We start from the raw sequence: 20,490 nt of genomic DNA, 5'->3' as shown, positions 1-20,490 counted from the left end.
AGATCTCAATGCAATTGCTTTTTTAGACAACAGCATGAAGTTGTTGATGAATAAGCTTGTGATTCAGTATAAACAGATCCTTCTCCCACAAACTGTTATGTAACTGTATCTTTCACATCCTTGTGGAAGCATAAAACCTGTTACTTTTTCCTTACTGAAATGAATTTCAATTTGTTTCTTCAGCTCATTTCTCTAGTTTACCAAAATCATTCTGAAATGCAATCTTTTCTACAAATTTTACGTCAGCCCTCCTAAATTTGCCTCATCCCTGATTTTAATAAACCCATTCTTTTTTCTATCACAAATCATTAACGAATATATTGAAAAAAAATCTAGACTTGAGACAAAATTTGTGGACTCTCAATCTATAGCTACTCACACAGCTAAGTGCTAAGTATGATTTCTTCCCCAGTTTTGAACATCAGCCTTTCGCCCATTTTTCTTGCCTGCCTACAAGAACCTCCCACTGTCAAAAGCTACACCAAATTAACAGCTATGATGCTGATTCCTTCTTCCACAGGGCCTGTTATTCTCATACTGGAGGTATTTGGGTTGTTTGACATCATTGGTTCTGCATTTATCCACAATAATTGCTCATCACTTTGTTTTCCACTAAGTGCTTTTAGAAAGCTTGACTGCTTGTTCCATCACTTTCTCAAGGTTATATAAAGCTGACTGATCCACAATTTCACAGCTCCTTCTCTCTCTCTCCCTCAACTCCTTTTCATATTTACACATCACTAGTAGCATTAAAAATTCCCCATCATCTGTAATTTTAAAATAAAGATCTGTAAACTCTTAACGTTGCTCCAGTGAGTTGAGTCCTCTCAAGCATGGTGGGAAAATAATAATAATATATATTACTGTATATAATATACTATATATATATATGTATATAAAACTATAATGCAGCAATATTATATATACATATGTATATATATTTACAAAACATAATTGCTCACCACTTGCAGACCAATGTTCAGCCAGTCCCCTAACCAACTCCCCATGGCTTTATAGTGTTCACATCATGTCATTTGGTATGGAATTATCCCTTTGGTCAGTTTAGGCCAGCTGTTCTGTTTCTGTCCTCTCTCAGTTCCTTGTGCCCCCTAGGCCTCCCACTGGCAGAACACTGAGAGAAGCTGCTAACAACTAAAACACTGCTGTTATCAACATTGTTTTTCTCCTCAAGCAAAAGCACAGCATAATATCAGACTCTATGAAGAAAATCAATTCTGTTCTAGCTGAAACCTGGACATAAGTTTAGATGCTTAGAGAAATAATACAAGGCTGACCTCTTGTCTATTGGAAGCAGAGAAAACATCTTGTGAAGCTTCACTCCCAATAGAATTAGGGTGAGGACAGTCATTCGAGTAGTGATAGGGCAAGGGAGGGCAGCTTTAAACTAGAAGAGTGCAGACTGAAATTAGATATTAGGAAGAAATTATTTACTATGAAAGTGGTAATGCAATGGCACAGGCTGCCCAGAGAGGTGTGGGTGCCCCATTGTGGGATGTATTCAAGGCTCTGGGCAGCCTGAGCTAGTGGGTGACAGCCAGCCCAAATCAAGTGCTGGAGCTTAGTGGGCTGCAAGGTCCCTTGCAACCTAAGCCATTCTATGATTTCCAGCCTCAGATTTCAGTGGTGGTATCTTCAGGAGTGGTATCTTTTCACTATTACTAAAGAAGTGTAGTCTAGTCAAAGCACACTGCTTATTATCTTCTTGATAATTTCTGAAGTGTTGCTGCTGTGGTTTGCTCTGCAGTCTTTGTTAAGGCAAAAAAGTACTGGTGCCAGAGACATCCCAATGCCAGGAAAATGAAGAGCGTTCCACTCTTCGTCAGCAAGGCCTCTCTGATTCTTCCCTTTCCAGCAATGAATATGTTTTCAGCTGTATATTTATTCTATACATTCCTCCATATTCAAAGTAACTTAGTATGTAATCATGCTAATCCCTATGTGAAATACTGCTGGTCCCAACAAGGATAGCATTAAACACATCATCAGAAATGCAAGGTTTTATATAGGTATTGCTAAAAATTTACCATGAATATCTTCAAAATAAAAATATTCCACACCAATTCTGTCTTTCCCAATACACTCAAAATGCTAAGCTAAATAAACTTCTACTGAATGGAAAAGCTCAGGAATAATGCCTGTATCTGTGTGGGAGAAATGACTTTAATGTTAAAAATTCTTGTCTTCTGCTAAAGTCACAGAGAAAAACTTACCCTTCTTCCTGAGCAGCCAAGGAATTCTGAGACAGTTTGGACAGGTTCTTAGCATATTCCTCCTCAATCTTTATCCTACACACACACACACATAGAGAAAATAGAAAGACAACAGTAAATCATTATTAACCTAGAAACCCACACACATAGTTTAAGGAAAATCTCTATATTTGAAGGGATCTTGCCACAGGAATTTTCCTTTTAATCTTCAGTGGTTGGCACAAGATCTCTCTCTCCTTTCCATATGCTAAAAATGCGGTGTCAAGAACATGCATACACGCAGGAGAGCAGATGTGATAAAGTTAGAAGAAAAAACTACAGTTCTGGAGCACAAATAACAAGGACAAAGTGTTTCCAAGGAACAGCATGAACTGTCTGCAAAATTTGGGCTCACTCGAAAAGTGTATTTCTCAGTGTACTGCTAAAGATGAAGTCATACATCCTTGAAGCCAAGATAAGGGGATGCAGCTACAACGAAAAATTCTGAGTGAGAGTGAGCAATGTGACATTATCAGCTATCAGGCTATAGTCAACCACTGGAGAATGGTTTCTCACAAGAAGAAAGATGTGACCTGAGGAGTGTAAGGAAGACCTTAAAAAATCACCAACAGCAAGTGAGAGAGATCAACTCAATCTAATTAAAGACAAAATCAAGTGGAGAAATGGTATCAAGTATCCAGTACATAAATAGCTTCTCCATGTTTGCCATGGTCCCTGAATCTGGGGTGCTGGACTTCACTAGTGACACAAAATGCTTCCTAATTGCTGTTACAGATGACAAAGCTGGTGAATATGTGTCAGATGCTTCTACAACCAGTGTGCAGGAGGGCAGCCCATGCCTTTCACCTACCCACCCAGTGCTGAAGCAGGGTCCTGATCCTTGCCTGCATTCACTCAGCAGCACCATTCCAGTAACAGCTGAACTTGCAAGCATTGGTGGGAAGGAAGAGTGAAGCTGTTGACACTGTAGGAATGGCTGCAGGGAGAACCATTAAGCAAGGTGATGGGGTAAGTTCTTACTGCACATCGGGGAGGGGAGGAACAGCTAGTGGTTCAGAGGTGACATGAATCACACTTGAAGCTGAACTCCAGCTCCCCTGATGATTTTCACCTAGTCAAACATTTGCAAAGTTCTCCTGACTACGAACTGCTTTGCCAATTTTCAAACAAGTTTGCTCAGTTTAGCACCTCTGATGAAGAGCAGTGTGGCACCCAAGTGGAGCAGCTCCTGATTCTGTGCTGAACTACACACAGAAGAAAAGTGAGACAGAAGGTGGGATATTTGTGGCATACCAGCCTGCAGTAGCTAGCTGAACACACATTCCAGTGTGAGGTGCATTCAAGACAAAGGGATCCTTCTGACTAGCTAAAATATACCTAATATTCTGGGCTGATGAAAATATGGTGTGGATGTTACTCTGAGATGCAGCTGGCTGAGACCAAGGTGATACCCAGCTCTTTGCAGCAGTACAGCAGAGCGCAACTACCAACCTCATACAGCATAGTGAGTTCTTTTTCTCTCCACCCTCTCAGCACAAAACCAGCCAGCTCAAGACCAATTTTACAAGAACACTACTAATCAGCTCTGCCACAAAGAGGTGTCAGTTCACAGTTTTGTCAACAATCAAGTTGTGGACTGTCCACATCTTGGTCCCCATTTGTAGGTCACTGGTCAGACTGCAGAACCAGCAGAATGAGTCAGGGCCACCAGCAGCACCATAGCTTGTCTTCCCTCACTCACAACTCTTATCTACCAGCACTTTTCTCACACCAATTTAAAACATATGACAAAAGAAACTTATATGGCTAATTCTGCATCAAATCACAGAATGGTTTGAATTGGAAAAGCCTTTCCTGCCTGTAATATGGGGTTGGAACTTGTACTGTCCAATACAGCCTGGCCTCTGTGGACGAGGCATCCAGTTTCACCTGTGCCACTGCTTCACTATCCCCTGTAAAAAAATTCTTCCTAATATCTAATCTAAATCCACCCTCTTATAGTTCTAAGCCATTATTCCTCGTACTATTGCTACGCTCCCTGACAAAGAGTCCCTCTCCAGCTTTTGTGCAGGCCCACCTTAAGTGCTGGAAGGATTCACAGGAATGACCTAGTTTCCATGTCAGCGGATCCCTGAGTCTGGCTTCCAGCAGCCCTGTTCTAACAGCAGCTCACCTTCACTCCACCCACCAACACAACTTCCTACACCCATGGCACCGGGAATAATAAATCCTGTTACAGTGTGCCAGAGAAAATCTGCAAGCAAGATGAATGGCATCTAGCTCCTGGCAAATGTGAAGACTATCTACGAAACACTTTCTGTGGAGTCTGGAAAGGACAAAAGCTCATAAAAAGAAAAGCAAAGCCTGCAGAAGTCCCATCAATCTCACTTTAGGGCAGAGAGAGAAGTACCTTCTGAATCTCCAAACTCTGTACTGAAAGACAAGTGAGTAATATCTACAACAACCAAAATGTATTTTATTCAGTGCTCCCAAGCACAACAAACTATTCATTTGTAAGAAACACAAAAGTGTAATTGTGCAGTCAAAATAAATGCAGGACTGAAGTCTCAGGATACAAATAAATATATAATTAAGAATTAGACACTACTAAGAAGGCAAGGAAGAAGGAACACTACTGGAGTCAGTAGTTCCTCAAAGAATTATAAAAAGGTGAACTGGTTACTGTGCAACAGCCTCAAGACAAAAATGGCCCCCACTCCAACCTTTGGCAAAAAGACCTTAAAGACTTTATCTTCAGTGGAAGAAAATAGCAAGACAAAGTTATACCTCAAAAATGGAGAAAACTGTTTGCTGGCCTTGGCCAGTTTACCTACCTTGAAAATACTCAACTGTGATCATTCTGAAACACCAACACACCAGACATTACAAGAGTCCTTAGATCTGTTTGAGTACCTCAAAAAAATCCAATTTTTGCAATTATTTCAGCTTCAACACAGACAAAATTAATTTTCTTGTTTCCACTAACTTGTTTGAAAACATTAAATATTTCACTCCAGAAGCATCAGTTTTTGAGCATATTTTCATGTGTATTGTCTTAATTTTTATTTGTTCTCGTTGCTCTTTGGATGTTTATTTCCTAATCTTTTTTTTTTATTATTTTTATTTTTTAAAGTACATTGTGTGCTCACATTCAAATAGTTAAGAGTTTCAGTCCTGGCATCCTACAGTAGATAAAGAAAATCCAGAGAGCTACAATGGGAGGAAAAGATGATCTGATGCGACTGCCATGTAGGAAAAAACTAAATAGATTATGACAACTTAGAGAACGCAGAGAAGAGGTGATAGAGGATACCTGACAGACGTCTAAACAACTGTCACTTGCGTGAAGACAGTGGCTAAGAGTCTTTTTACACCATCAGTTGAGATTAAAAATTATCAGACAACAGAATTACTTTTTGTGGCACGTAAGTGCACTGAAGAAAGTCTTTGCTGTAAAACATTACCACTGCCAAAAAACCAGACATGTTCGTAAGGATTAGACAAACAGTGGAAATCAGTTTTACAAACAACCTGCTGAACAAGGCAGACCGAATGCCAACTCTAGTTTCGGCAATCCCTACACAGAGGCTGGGAGGATAAAGGCTCTGATGGTCTTTTCCTAAGCCCTGAATACTGGCATGCTCAGAGTAAAGTTTCTGGGCTACAAAGACCTTTCACACAAGCAGGGTAATGGCTGTACACTCTGTTTCATTTCTTGTAGTTAAATAATCTGATATTTATTTTACGTTTTTCCAATCACAACTCAGCTCATCTAAAAAGTGTGAGTGGCCAAACACTGAAGAGTGCTGTTCCTTAGTTAATAAAAAAACCTCTCTCCTAGTCACTCTGAGAGACTAATGCCTTTCAGTGCTGTTTGCAAGTTTTCCTGGCTTTTCTGGAGTGCAAATTACTTGAATGCAAATGCTGGACCATATCTTCAGTTCCAAATTAAAGTAATTATTTCCTTCTTTCACACTCAAACACTTGATCTCTCAGTTCACCTCTCTTTACCTCTTCCCATCCCTTCAGTCACTCTAGTTCCAAAAGAAATGCTTTTTTACCATGTGCCTGCCACTGTGTTACACAGCCTGCTACCAGGATTTCCAGTTATTCCATTATTTACCTAGTTTCTGTCCCTCCTCAAAGTGTATGTCACAATGCAAAATCATGGAGACCTCATCCCAGCTTCCTATTTAGAGCTATCTTTATTAGCTGTCTGAACCTTAACTCCAGAAGGCAGTTTTTAACAAATGCAGAGTTTTCTGCACTTGAAGCTTGCAGTTAACCATTCCAAAACGGTTTTAGTAGCAGTAGCCTAGTAGATCATCACAAGAATCTTACCATAATCTCTTTCATTTTAGCCAGGGAAGTTAAGGCTTCCCTGAAGGCCTGAGCTCTCACTTCCTCTTCAGCCTGACATGCTCCTCTGTTTCCGCACACAGCAATCTTCAATCATTTGTTCCAAATTGGAGAAAAATATACTCAACTTTTTGTAGCTCCTTTCTAGACTCTCTCCAAACTCAATACCAAAGCCTCTTTGTTGCCAGGACACAGTGAATCTTTTCTGTCCTTTCTTCCACAACATGCCTATTTCTTTCTCCAATAATGACACAGCCATGCCTTTTCCCAGAGTCAGAACTGGTCTCTCATTACTCCAGCCCAGCCTACCTGCATTTCATGCCCAATCTGCCTCTCTCCTGAATTCTCCCTTGTTTTCTTTCTGCTAGATTTCCATCTTAGACTGTTTTCTTCAGATTTCTTTTCCCTGGCTATTTCCATCATTATTCTGCTTGCTTTCTTTCCATCTTCTAGCTTAGCGCATCCATTTCTCAATTTTTTCCTCTGCCAGCTGGTATTTTTCTCTGCCCACTGCTCACATTTATTCACGGATCATACAGGCAACTGTCTCTTAGACTGTCTTACACCAAAAACATCAGGAACCAAATATGGATGCCAGGCACTCTGCACCTCCTACATCGGGCTGTCTTCATTGACTATGCTGTACTTTGTATAGCTGCCATACCCCTATTATTGCTGCTGCCATACCTCTCTATAATTAAAAAAAGAGGGAGGAATTACCTACAAGTTTTGCTCACTCAAACTACACCACAACCTTCAATGTCCATGTCTGCTTCTCGCCTTGTTCACTGCTTCCACAGCAATGAACCATCAGTACAACAATGCTGTGACGTAGAAGTGGAGCAGGAAGACAACATCAGCTCAGCAGGAAGCCCAAACAGAGAGGCAATAGCTAAGGACAGCAGCTTCTTCGCTGGTACAACTGCCTCAAAGACAAAACATGCATAAACACAATCTGACCTTCTCTTGAGATTAATAATTTGTTCCCTATGAACGGTTCTGACAGCCATCCTCAAGATGACTTATACGGTCTTGGACACATGACAAGCAATTTCATATGATAGCAACATTATTCATAAGTAATGTCACACCATCTCTAGTATCTGATTGAACTGTGTATCTACCGTGTGGCTGGTGCTCAGCGCACCTACCATGTTAGCAGAGCAATGGACCATTAATACCATTCTAGCATTTTTTTTTGCTATTAATATCTCTCTTTATAATTTCATATTCACTCCAAATACGTGTGTTTAATTTAGCTCCATTAACAGTCTGAATTCCAAGTAATGTTTTTATACATTTTTTAATAAGTTGTGCCTACATTGTTCTATGCCAAAAAATTGGTAGAATTATCTGGGCTGGAAGGGACCCTAATGATCATCTGGTTCTGTCACTCTTTCCATAGGGACAACTCCCACTAGACCAGGTTGTGCAAAGCCCCATCCAACCTAGTTCTGAACACTTTGAGGAATGGGGCATTCTGTTCCACTGCCTTATCACACTTACAGTAAATAATTTCTTCCTAATAGCTAATCTAAATCTATCCTTGTGTAGTTTAAAACCACTACTTCTTGTCCTACCACAACACTCTTTGACAAAGAGTCCCTCTGCAGCTTTCACATGCAAGAAGGCCTGCCTCATTTAAATACTGGAAGGCTGCTACAAGGTCTACCTGAACCCTCTTTATAAGCTAAATATCCTCAACTCTCTCAGACTGTCTTTATAAGAGAGGTGCTCCAGACCTCTGATCATCTCCATGGCCTCCTCCGGACTCACTCCAACAGGTCCAAGTTGTCCTTATGCTGGCTGCCCCAGAGCTAATACAGCACTGAAAGTAGGGTCTCATGAGAGCAGATTAGAGAAGATGAGTATCTTTCCTCAACCTGCTAGCCACACTTCTTTGGACGCACCCCAGAATACAGTTGGCTTTCTGGGCTGAAAGCACACCTTACCAGCTTCTGTTGAGTTTTTCCACCAACCAGCAACCTCAAGCCCTTCTTGGGGCTATTCTTTATCCACTCATCATCCAGTCTAAATTCGTGCTTGGGACTACCCCATGACAGGTGCATGACGTTGCACTTGGCCTTGTGGAGCTTCAGGAGCTTCACATGGACCCTCAAACCTGTCAAGGTCTCTCTAGTAGCATTCCTTCCTTCCAGCATGTTGACCATATCACTCAGCTTCATGTCACTGGCAAACTCGCTGAGGATGCTGTCACTGACAAAAACGTTAAATAGCAGTCTTGATACCAACCCCTGAAGAAACACAATTTGTCACTAGCACTTTTTTTGTTTTGTCACTTTTGTCACATATTTTTCAGGGAAAAAAAAAGAATTCCATTCTAAACATCTGTACTCGGTTTTTCCCATACCCACATTTTTCCCTTAGATCTGCAGTTTAAAACTTCTTGGTTCCCTCCATCTAAATGGGCATACTGGGCAGTATGAATGAGATAGCTGAGATATGAGTGATAGCTGTAGAAGACTGAAGAATGTGGATAGATATTAGGGAAGTATTTAATGCACTCCAAGAATTGGTAGCTTTTACACAGTTTAAGTTCTGTGATTAACGTACACAGGGAATGCTCATATCATGAAGAAAAAAAAAACAACAAACCCAGACCAAAACAGTTAATTTGATAGCGGAGTGCCAATTACCTTTCTCGAACAAACTCTGCCATTTCTTTCTGCATTTGTTTCCCTTTAAGTTGCTTTTGAAGAAGAATCTCAAATCCCGATACCGTATTGTTCCCTTGTGAATCCTTCTTATCAGCCTGAAAGGAAAAAGGAATTTCAACCAAATGATCTATGGGAATCAAAGGCAGATACACAGTTCCCAGCAGCAACTCCAAGGAGTCTGACCACACTGAAGCAGTTTTTGAAGAGCCTTTTGCAGAAAGCATCACCTGTGACAAAGCTGCTCATCACACCCCACCTCAACCATTCTCAAAGAAATATTTAAACACTCTCTCATTCCTTCTCATTTCTCCCTTAAAAAAGAAGTTGTGCAGTTATCTTCAGCTAGCAAAAGGCTGCTGGGGCTATCTTCCCATTTGCTCTCAGCCCTTCAAATCTGCTAAACCCCCAGGGCTGGCTCTGGCAATCATGAGCCCTGACGATACCCTACAAAGAAAAAAAATGGACCCTGGGGCCAGCACAATGGAATTGCTGCAGGAAAGGAGAAGATCCTGCTGCAGTCTTAAATGACCTATAATAGACTGTAAAATTCTGTGCTGATCTGTGCACAAGAAATACACAGCCAGTCCATAAAGCAGGGCAAAGCAGCAACTTTTTCAGTAGCTTAATGCAATCCATCCCACCTTTCACTTATTTTTCCTCCATGATCTTTTTAATCCCTTGCTTCACTGACTTCAACTTTGCTGCAAGGACCAACGCTGTCTCCTGTTTTCTATTCCATCTCTGCTTTTCTATATTTCAGAATTACATTTCCCACTGTCTTCTAACAGGCCCAGAGAACACTCCAGAATGATTACTGTTTTTGCTGTCACAAATGTCACAGTAATCAAAGCATGAGACTTTAGAATGAATGTATGGCCATAACACCAGGCAGCAGCATGTTACAAGCCTGAGACTGGAGGAGTATAGCGCACCGAAGAAGCCAGATCCTGGATTATAAGGCTGAATGACAAGAAATGGGAGAATAAATATCTGCAGAAGAAGGGCAGCTTTCAGTCAAGTTCCATAAAGGGAAAGATGTGAACTAAACCAATGTAAATGAAAAGAAAAAACTGAGGTGGTGTCTTCTGAAAGGCACATAAAAATATACCTATGAGCCATTTCGTATTTTATTGTTTTTTGGGATCAGAAGCCTAGAAGAGATGGAAGAAATGCTATTGTTTTGGTAATGTGACCATTGGTAAACATGATGCAGTATAATCTGCTGCATGTGCTTCACACAACACTGAGCACTCTCAAGGGGAAGTGCTGCTGCAGCTACAACTGAACTCTTCTTTATAGTGAAACTCTTTTTTTTTTTAAACACCTCACAGAATCACAGAATGATTTGAGTTGGAAAGGACCCTTAAAAGTCATCTAGTGCAACTTCCCTGCAATAAACAGGGACACCTTGTGCTAGATGAGGTTGCTCAGAACCTGGTCCAGCCTAATATGGAACAAGGACACCCCACCGCTCTCTGGACTACCTGTGCCAATACCTCACCACCCTTGTAAAAACTTTCTTTCCTTACAGCTCTAAATCTCCCCTCTTTTAGTTTGAGACAATTTCCCCTTTTCCTATCACAACATACACTGCTCAAAAGTCTGTCTCCTGTCTTTTAGCCCCTCTTTAGATACTGACAGGCTGCTCTCAGGTCTCCTCAGACCTTCTCTTCTCCAGGCTGAACAGCCCCAGCTCTCTCAGCCTGTGTTTATAGGGGAGGTGTTCCATTCCATCTCTGAGATCATTTCTGTGGCCCTTCTCCAGACATGATCCAACAGGTCCATATATCTCTCTTGTAGTGAGGACTCCACATCTGGATGTGGTACTCCAGGTGAGATCTCACAGTGCAATGCAGAGGGGCAGGATCACCTCCCTTGACTCGCAGGCCTGTCTGGGAACTGCTGAGTCATACAGGCCTGAACCTCTGATCGATCACCTGAAGCGAGCACTGAGTCAGCATCTGAGTCAGTATCAGGAGCACGGTGAAGGCAATCCAGCTGTGCTGCAGGAAGGGTTGGAGCCTGGCTGCACCTTTCCCAGACCCATTTCAGAGCTGACTGCCAGTAGGGAAGGATCTCTTCTGGAGATCCACTCCATTGGAGTTTACCACGTGAGCCCAGGGTAGGGTGAGTGTCCTTCTTTCTTACTCTAGTATAATAATTACATTAGCCAAACTCCTGGATATACTGTATCATCTGTATATTCATTGATTGTACACAGGCCACAGTGACTTTGATGCAGTACAGAATACGGCTGGCTTTCTGGGCTGTGAGGGTACTCTGTTGGCTCATGTCCAGCTTGCCATTTTCAATAATTGGTCACCAGAAACACATGAAATTCATAACATTTCCACTGTTCAGGTAGTAACCCCTCCTCCCTCCCAAAAAATAGTTTTCCAGAGGAGGACCCTTTCTATCAGCTCCACACTTGAAGTACCAACTCCAGCTATCATAACAAACCTCAGTTTAATTTGATCTGATCTGACCTTAAAAGTGGAGCAAAGTAGAAAAGAGCACTGCCATGCTGAATGCCTATGGTGGTTTAAGACCAGTAGGAAGCTTAATACCATCATGATTGTCTCTTGCTCTCCCCTTGCAGAAGAGCAGGGGAAGAAAACACACTGACAAAAGCTCATAACATTCTCTAACATGAGGCTGTTTCCAGTCTCTTCTCACAGAAGCCATCCCTGCAGCCCACCCCACCAAAACTTTGCCAGGTAACACAATACATCTAACCCTTTAAAAGATGAACTTATCATTTGGCCTCCAGAAAGAAACGACGAGAATGACCTTTACAATTTTGAAGAAAGACTGTAGATGTTAAATCTCTAGCTCACTTGTGCACTCCTAGCTGTTGTGCTCTAAGAAAGACTAAAATAATGTTCACTAATACGTTACTACTTCTGTATTCCTCTTCTGCTGCACAGCTGTTTGGCTGACGTATTTTGAGATGCGTAGTTTTTCCTACATCCCATCCATTTCCTAACAAAACTATGCTCCAACAGCTCGCACTGCCTTTCAGGACACTTTTCTAATAGCTGTCCTCATCTGAGATGGATTAGAATGATCTTCACTGGTTTCTTCAGTCTCTCCTGCATTGCCCTAACACAACTGCAGCTCAGTCCAAATCCTTTACCTTGTACCACAAAGCAAGCTTTTCATTCCTCTTTTTCAGAAGCTCAAGAGCTGCAATATGACATGTGGCTGTCTGCCTACTTACCCAGAAATAATCACAGTAGCTCCACTCTGAAGGTTTCAACAACTGCTGCTCTGGCATTACGTCAGGGTGGGGGAAAGTTACACAGTTTATCTGTAAAAGAAAAAAAAAGAAAAGAAAAAAAAAAGGCAGAAGATAGTTAGAAGGTAATGAAACTTAGTTGAGAAAAATGCAAATGAAAGATTACATATACACACTCCAATCAAAAAGAAACCAACAACACAACGAGTGCGTGCTGGTGAAGAAACATTGGTTGTTGCATGGAAACAGCAGCTCAGTATTCCCAGAAAGCTCCTCTGAGCAAGCAGTAGCATCAGCTCAGAAGAAAATGAACTGTTTGTTTCACACAAGGTATGCTTGTCTGATTAAAAAGTACCACCACACACCAACTTCTATATCCCTAACAAAGCTGTGGTGAAATACCTGATGTGAACAAGCCCTGAACACAAGAAATACCACGAAGATCTAGAGCATTGAAAGCACTGCTATTGGCTTATCTCATTAGCAAATTCTGGTTTGCAGGATTACTTAAAAGGTCTCATTTTGTTCAGTATACAGCACTCCAGTCAGTCAGAGACCTTTTCACATAAAGCTGATGATCCTGCAGAAATGGGAATGAAGTCTCTAAAATCAGCTAAACTTCAGTGCATAAAAGCCCCACAAATTTTTAAGATGGAACTCATCACACACTCACACAAAAATGTCCAAGTGCTCATTATGTTATCACAGAAGAAAATGCAGCACAGTGTAAGTGAAGGATGTGACAGCTACTGCAGAACACACTGCAGAATAATTCTGGGTGCAGCTAAGCCTGTCGGGGAAGCACCAGCATGAGTCAGATTGCTGTGACTACATACTGCTCTCATAAAACTCCTGCCAGGCAGGCGCACTAAAAGCAATCCCTCCCAGCACGCTAGCAGGTTCACTGGACAGTAATGGTACCTGTATATTAACCAAAGAATCAACAGAAATTAGGGATGGACAAGCATCACAACTGTAACTTTTTCTGAGGGAGGATTACTTAACATTCAAAGGAAAGCCAAGGAATTGTGGGCAGGGCTATCACAGCTGCATATACAGCCCCACATCTAGCAGTGATACGCTGTACATCTGCCCTTGGGCTTTTCAGAGTATCAGAAGGGACATAGCACACTGCTGCAAAGTGCTGACACAGGATAAATCCACAACGCCAGGTCAATGCAGACAAAGCCTCTAGCTGATACAACACTGTTCCTGCAAGCCCACAGCAACTCTGCCACTGTTTGTCTGCACTAAAGTTTCAGTGGCTGTCCTGTATGTAATCCAAAAGGTTTGCTCCTCCTCCAGAAGGATTACTCTTTCTTTCCAGAGCTTGCCAGATCTATTTCAAAGCAAGCTCAGGACTTTTTCCCTGTGGTATCCAGCTATAACATCAGCTAGATCCTTTCTGAGCCATGTTTCTCCTGTCAGTTCTTTCAGATCCCATGGGAACTGCAGCCACAGCCCCTGACAGGCCTCACGTTGTCAGCAGCCATTCTCTCTGGACCACAAGAGCTGTAGAAAACACTGCTCCCTCACACCTCCCCATCAGTAGCATCATGCATCAGGAAATCACAAAGGCAGCTCAATTCTGAGCTGGATGATGCAGCGAAGGACACCTGTGTGATGCCAGGCTGACCTCTGTCCCTGCAGTCTCTGCACTAACTCTGTCTGTGAGGGAGTTTTACTGAGGAAACCTTCTGCCTCAGCTAGTATTTTCCTCTCCCTTGTCAGCTCAATCATTTCAGAACAGCACTGCAAGCCTATTGCACCCTATTTTAGTGTTAGGTAGGTTGGGTTACCTTCACTCTTCCATTCAGGAACCACTAAGTCTGAAGGCCTGCAAGCTGTTTGCTTGATGCAAGATTGAGTCAAAGTCACTTGCACTGGTATCCTGATGTTCAAAAGCCCAGCCCATGGCATTAAATAGCCTTATCAACCCCATAAAGAGTGGTGTCTGCTCCCTCCTCATGGGACTGCTGATCTCATTAATCAAGTATCTGACAGTAAAGGTATAAAGTCTAAATCCAAACAACATGAAAGACAACAACTGCGCTGATTTCTTTTTTAAAAAAATAGACTTTTGAACCAATAGGGCATACAAAAACATGCAGAAGGGACTATTACAGTTTTTACTGCTGTATGTATATTAAATATATATTAAAGTACATATCTTAACTAATGACAGACTCACAGAACTTTAAGAGAAAACAAGGCATAATGACTCGCATTATGTTTGCACAGATGTCACTGGGGCAGCCCAGGTGATCATCAGCCTCATCATGGCAGGAAGTCCTCAAGCGGACTCTTCACTAATGAAAATAATGGCTGCTGTCAGCCAACAAAGCAACTTTAGTGAAAAGACACCAGCAAGGCGTGCTCCAAACATAAGCTAAGCAACGAGACAGGCGGAAGACAGCCTGTCCTTGCAGCTGCCACAGAACACTGGTGGCATCACAAAACCTGTCTGAGAGGTCTGGGCACCTGGTGGATTGCCAAGGTCAGAGCCAAGCACACAGAAGCTGTGCTGTGACAAACATGGTGACAACAAAGCCAGGGGGGGACAGAGAACAAGCAACCCCATTCAGTGCCTTTCTCGGACAAGTCTGTTTTGTATCAAATTAGGAAACAGATCAAAAATACTTTTGCCTGTGTACTGATCATGAGCAAAAGCAGCTGCAATCTTCACAGCCAAACACACCAGCTCATACTCCATGAGCATGAAATAAAATAAGCTGTTTATTGTCGTTATCATTTTTATGTCTGAGATGCAAAAGGTTTACAGACAAAAAGTCACAGGGACATAGGTGAGTTTGCAGGATTTGCACAAGAGCAGCATGCACAAGACACTTTGTTGGCCAAGACATGCACATCCATTCCACAGACTTCAAAGTCCTTTTCATGCTTTGAAGTGGCTACCAGCAGCCTCTGGTAAATGAGACAATGCCAAGAAACATGAATAAAACAAGAATAATTTGAGGAAGGTTTAGATAATCAACTACATATTTATTACATAAGACGCTACATAAATAAGTGAGCAGACAGTGGGTGAACTGCACTCTGTTGTGCTGAAGTGAAGCAACTACAGAGGGGCAACATACTTGCTCTTTTCTTCAACTTACGCACACTCACAACATCTTAAGACAACACAACTTTGCCAACTTGCGTAACCTGCATTTGCTTTACAATCTCAGTACCTGAACACAGAATCTACAACGGCCAACTCGGCAAAGATCACTTGTCAAACAGGGCTGTTTGGATAAACAGACAAACTGGGAGGACAGCTGACACCTTTGTATAGCTTAGGCACAAATGAAGGCTTGGGCAGTTTTAACTCTACCCAGGCGTGGAAGCCCAGGAATGCCTAGGCTGTGTATAGGTAACTTCAACATCACAGATTTGTACGTGGTGCATTGGCAGTGATGTCACAGCTGTAGCACAACAGGAGGGGAGTAAAGCCAACTGAAGCTCTGAACATTAGCAAAGAAAACTCATCCACTTGGTATTTAGAATGTTAGGTTCTGCCAGAAGTGTTTAGAAAGCTTCTCCATTCATGTTTCTGTAGAAATGTCTAGAGACAATTTGCTCAGCACACACCAAAGCAGTGGATTTCTGATAGCTTCTGCCATGCTGTCAACCCTAGGGCAGAGCAGAGAACACTGCTGAATGGGCAGCCTCACACTGTATTAATTTCTTTATGTCAGATGCACAAAATGCTAAGCTACTGCATGCAGGCTGCCCCTCTTCCCATACACAGCACATGTTCATTTTGGTGTCCAATGTAAGCAATATAAACACCATCATTTTCCATGTCATATCTTACCTTCATTAAGTACTAAAACATTCTTTAGAAAGAAATCTATGCTCAGAAACTACCATATCATCAGACATGCTCAGAAGGTTTCTTGCTCTTCAGGTGAAATACAATTCAATTCTCCCTTGTACACAGTATTGCACTATACCTTCCCTCATCTACAGCTTAAGCTTCCACAGATAAAACTCCTGTCCAGAGGGACATCTCTTCAGAAATCAGACAGCAAAAATCCATGCTAAAGCTGGTAAATGCACCTTGAAACTCACTGCAAAATCAATGTGGACCACAGCACTGCACTTCTGCTTTCTTATGAGCAACAATAATTTGTGCAAGTGGCAGATTTGTAACAGCCTATCTTATAACCCATCAGGGTCTCCTTTCCAGGGAAAACAGATTCTTAGTGCTAGTAACACTCATTTACTGAGACACCATACCGTTCTTCCTGTGGGACACACACTCCAGCTCACACCTGCCTTCAGGACTGCCAGAAGAAAGAGGAAGTCCGTGCTCTTTGAACGTAGAGAAGGCACTTGCATTCCTTGGAAGACCGTAACAAGGTCCTGTTCCCCTGAGAAAAGCAGTGAAACAGAGCACTGGGCTGCAGCTGCTGATCAGGTGTCACAACCCAATGTTTGCAGCTTCCCTATCAATGGGTTTCTCTTTGAATGGAGGTCTGACAGACTCAGAGACCCAAATTGATGACAAAAATCCTCTTTGCAAAAGGTTCTGCTTGAGTGCTGCTGCAACCCAAGGAAAGCCATTCAACTGCAAGCTAAGGACATGCCCTGCAGCCCTGTTAACCAGAGCATCCCAATGCCAGCTGGAGCAGCGCTGAACAAATAAAACCTCTGGGGAGGGGGAAGCAGAGAGGGAATTTACATTGCTTTACAGTTTACACTCCACCTGAGAATGTTATTTTTCATAATGCTTCCTTGACGCAGGCAGTGGCTTGAAGCAAGTGGCTGCTAAAATTAGCTTGGTTCTGCCTGTCTGGTGCATTGTGCTTGAAAGCTCTGGACTTCTGTTGGGGAAAGGCACACAGTGACCCTTACATAACATATCACACAACACTTCGACCGCTTTGCAGATACTACCAGACAGCGCACAGGCCAGCAAATATGATATGGAAAAGCACCCCCAATGAGCAGCCCGTGTCCAGGCAGGTACAAAGCGACTTTTTCACAGACACAGGTGCTCTCATTTATGTACTGCTCTGTGCAGCACACACAGACCGTGTCTGCACCCTCACTGTCTGCACCCTCAGGGCTATCCACGTAGCCTGCTACCATCCTGCCCCACACCCGAAGCAGGCTGTGAGTAGCACAGGTAGAGCAGACACCTTTACTCCCTCTTTTTTACCACTGCAGTTTGTCTGTCTTCTCATTTATCTTCATTATTTCCTATTCAATAGATCACAGCACGCCCAGGCACTTCCATTAATTTGTTTTGATTTCCTTCCCAATTTCAAACATCTGTCCTATACTGCTGAGTCCAGAATTGTAAGCCATGTTCCAGATGGAGTCACAAGTCCTGCAGAATTTGTCAGTGTTTCTAAACCTCACACTGCAAACATCTTATCAACTATATATAATTAATTAAAGCAAATTTAATGATCGCTTCATTCCTGTACCTACAATCTCTGCCTTTATCAGAAATCTTCAACTGGACATTCTAGCAAGGAAAAATATCTGATGCCTCTGAGCATCAGAAAAGTACTTTAAGTTCTCCCGCAGGGCTGTGACCCCATCCTTAAACAGTTTCTCACCCTTCACTGCTTCTCTGAGCGTCGGGACGGACCAGGGCCGGACAGCGACCCACAAAGGAGCGCGTTCGGTCAGGACCCGCAGCCAGCTCCTTTTTTGGGTACCTCCTCACCTGCTGCTCATCCCAGAACCCCAGAATCAAAGGGAGAAATCAGACAGGAATCGCACTCCGAGAACAGAACATCCTGAGCTGGAAGAGCCCCTGCAGGATCACCGAACCCGTCCCGGGGATGGAGCTCCATCCTTCGCAGCGGAGATCCCGCAGCCTTTCTGCGCCCCCCGACGCGGTGTTTAAACAGAGCAGAACTACTCCCGCCGCAGCAGCTCCCGCAGCGCCCCGTCCTGGGCGGTCAGCCCGCCCCGCGCCGCCCCGGAGCGCCGCACGGCCGGACTCACCGTCAGGCTGCTCTCCTTGCTCTGCCTGCGCGGCGCCGCCGGGGACCCCGGGGTCTGTGGAGAGAAGCGGATGGCATCATCGAGAGCGCGCTCGGAGCCCAGCATGGCGGGCACGGGCCGTGCCGGGGCTAGGCGGACCCCATGGCCCAGCGGCGCGGGGCGGAGCGGGAGGCGGCGTCGCCGGAGGCCAGGACCGCGCCCCCTCGCCCCTGCCGGCCGGGCCGGGCTGTCCGCCGTGTCCCGGGCCGGGCCCTCGGCGCGGCTACACCCCGCGCTCCTCTGAGCTGCGAGGTCGGCCGGCGCCCAGCGGGGCCGAGGCGGGATCGCGACCCGCAGCGCCGTGCGCGGGGCGGAGCCGCCCACCCCTTTTCAGGACCGCCATCGCGGCCCCGTGCCGTGCCCGGCTGCTGGGGGCGACGCGGGCCGGCGTGGAGGGAGCGCTCGTGAGTCATGCGGGGCTCTGTTGCAGCCCCTGAGCTGCAGCCCGAGAGCGGTGTCCAAAGGCTGCCTGCCGCTGTTCTGCCGCTCCGTTTGCGTCTGTTCATCGAAGCGGGCGGCGCAGCGCTGCTGTCTAGGAAGTGGTAAACAAGGCCTGGCCCCGCGCCCGGCACGGCACGGCGCCGCTTTGTGCTCGGCTGTAGCTCTTTCCCCCTTGACCTGTTTCCGAGAGCTGTGGCTGAGCTTTCCCGAGCATTTGCCTGCGTGGTGGCTGCTGCGCGGGTCCTGCAGCACGCCTGGAAGCGGCTCTCGCGGGAGAACGCCATGCTGCTGGGAGCAGCTGCACAGTCACAGCACTGACATATATGGCCCAGGAATGAGGACTGGAGTTGGCCCAACTGAGCCAAAGTCTGGGGTCCGGAGAACGGCTGTAGAAAAATCCCCTTCCTGCAACGGCGGCACATGGCAGACATTTTCCTCACTAAGGATACTTCTGCAACAGCATGCACAGCTCCCAGGAAAAGCTGTATCCCGTGTGGGCATGGACACAAGCTGCTCTCAGGGATAATGGCAGCAGTACCTTGTTGCAGATCCAGTACAGATTTGAGGCATGAATGAAGACCTGAGTTTGGGAAAACTGGTAATTAAAGAGTAATGGAAAGAAAGTGTGACGGAGGCCATTGAAGTGAATGAAGGAAGTCATGAACTCCTGTAGGCCCTGTGGCTGAGTCAGCTCAATAGAGCTGAGAAGTGCATGGAAACTGTGTATCTGTAAAGTGAATTTGAGTACATAGGTGACTTGAGTCTAAAAGATTTACCTGAGTCAGACACAGCACCATAAAAACAGTGAATATTAGAATTAAAGCTCTGGGGGAGTCAGTTATTCTGACTTGTTGGTAGATGGAAGCAGATCCTTCAGAAAATGGCATATGTTGCACAAGGATTTAAACTGCTTATTGTAAAGGAAGTCAGAGCCTGCAGGTTGATCTGGGTTCTCTGAAGGAAATGCAGCAGGTGGGTGAACAGAGGTGTCCACCAATGGCTGTGGAGGTTATTAAAATGTTTTGAGTTTCTGCTGGTGCCCATATGCTCCACCTCCAGCCTGTGTAAGGTACTCAGAGAGGAAACAGTGCAGGTCAGTTAAGTGAGAGATATTGACCAGGGACATGGAGCCTGAAATGACAGACTGTCATGGGAAATGCCATGAATCCATGGGGAAAGGGACCCAGAAATACAGGCTGAGGTGAAAGAGCACTGCTGGTGCAATGCACAGCACTGAGGGCCAGTGCCTAGAAGGGGTAAGAGAGATGGTAAAAGCGAAGTGGGCAGTTGGCAGACAACATAAAATTTAGACCAAGAAATAGGACTTCAGAGGAACACTGAGGCAGTGCAGTTCAGCATGGTAACTACACACAAAACACACATTTTGTAGGGAGTGTTCTAGTAGCTGCTTTGCAGAATAACCTAGCAGCTAGTAAAGACATGAAACAAAACTGAGGTCCTGTGCCCTTTTTCCCAGCCAGCAGTCTGGGAAGCATAACTCACCAGGAGTGCAACCCAGCAACACTGCTCAGCT

The 20,490-nt window shown here is 44.2% G+C and overlaps 1 protein-coding gene across 3 annotated transcripts in view; it reads right to left on the bottom strand.

Moving 5' to 3' along the window:
• Nucleotides 1-20,490, bottom strand: part of GAS7 (growth arrest specific 7) — a 104,385-nt gene that overhangs the window by 22,790 nt on the left and 61,105 nt on the right. For all 3 annotated transcript variants that reach the window (XM_042883835.1, XM_042883836.1, XM_042883837.1), the window contains exons 5-8: nt 18,477-18,530; nt 12,489-12,578; nt 9,248-9,363; nt 2,232-2,306 (exon numbers count right to left, since the gene is read on the bottom strand). In XM_042883835.1, coding sequence (XP_042739769.1) covers nt 2,232-2,306; nt 9,248-9,363; nt 12,489-12,578; nt 18,477-18,530 — 335 coding nt within the window. The remainder of the gene's footprint in view (nt 1-2,231; nt 2,307-9,247; nt 9,364-12,488; nt 12,579-18,476; nt 18,531-20,490) is intronic.

The sequence above is a fragment of the Lagopus leucura genome, unplaced genomic scaffold (assembly GCF_019238085.1).
Source record: "Lagopus leucura isolate 7727_CA_CO unplaced genomic scaffold, USGS_WTPT01 Super-Scaffold_100040, whole genome shotgun sequence".
NCBI lineage: Eukaryota > Metazoa > Chordata > Aves > Galliformes > Phasianidae > Lagopus > Lagopus leucura.
The sequence above is the reverse complement of the archived record's forward strand: the minus strand, read 5'-3'. Positions and strand labels throughout refer to the sequence as shown.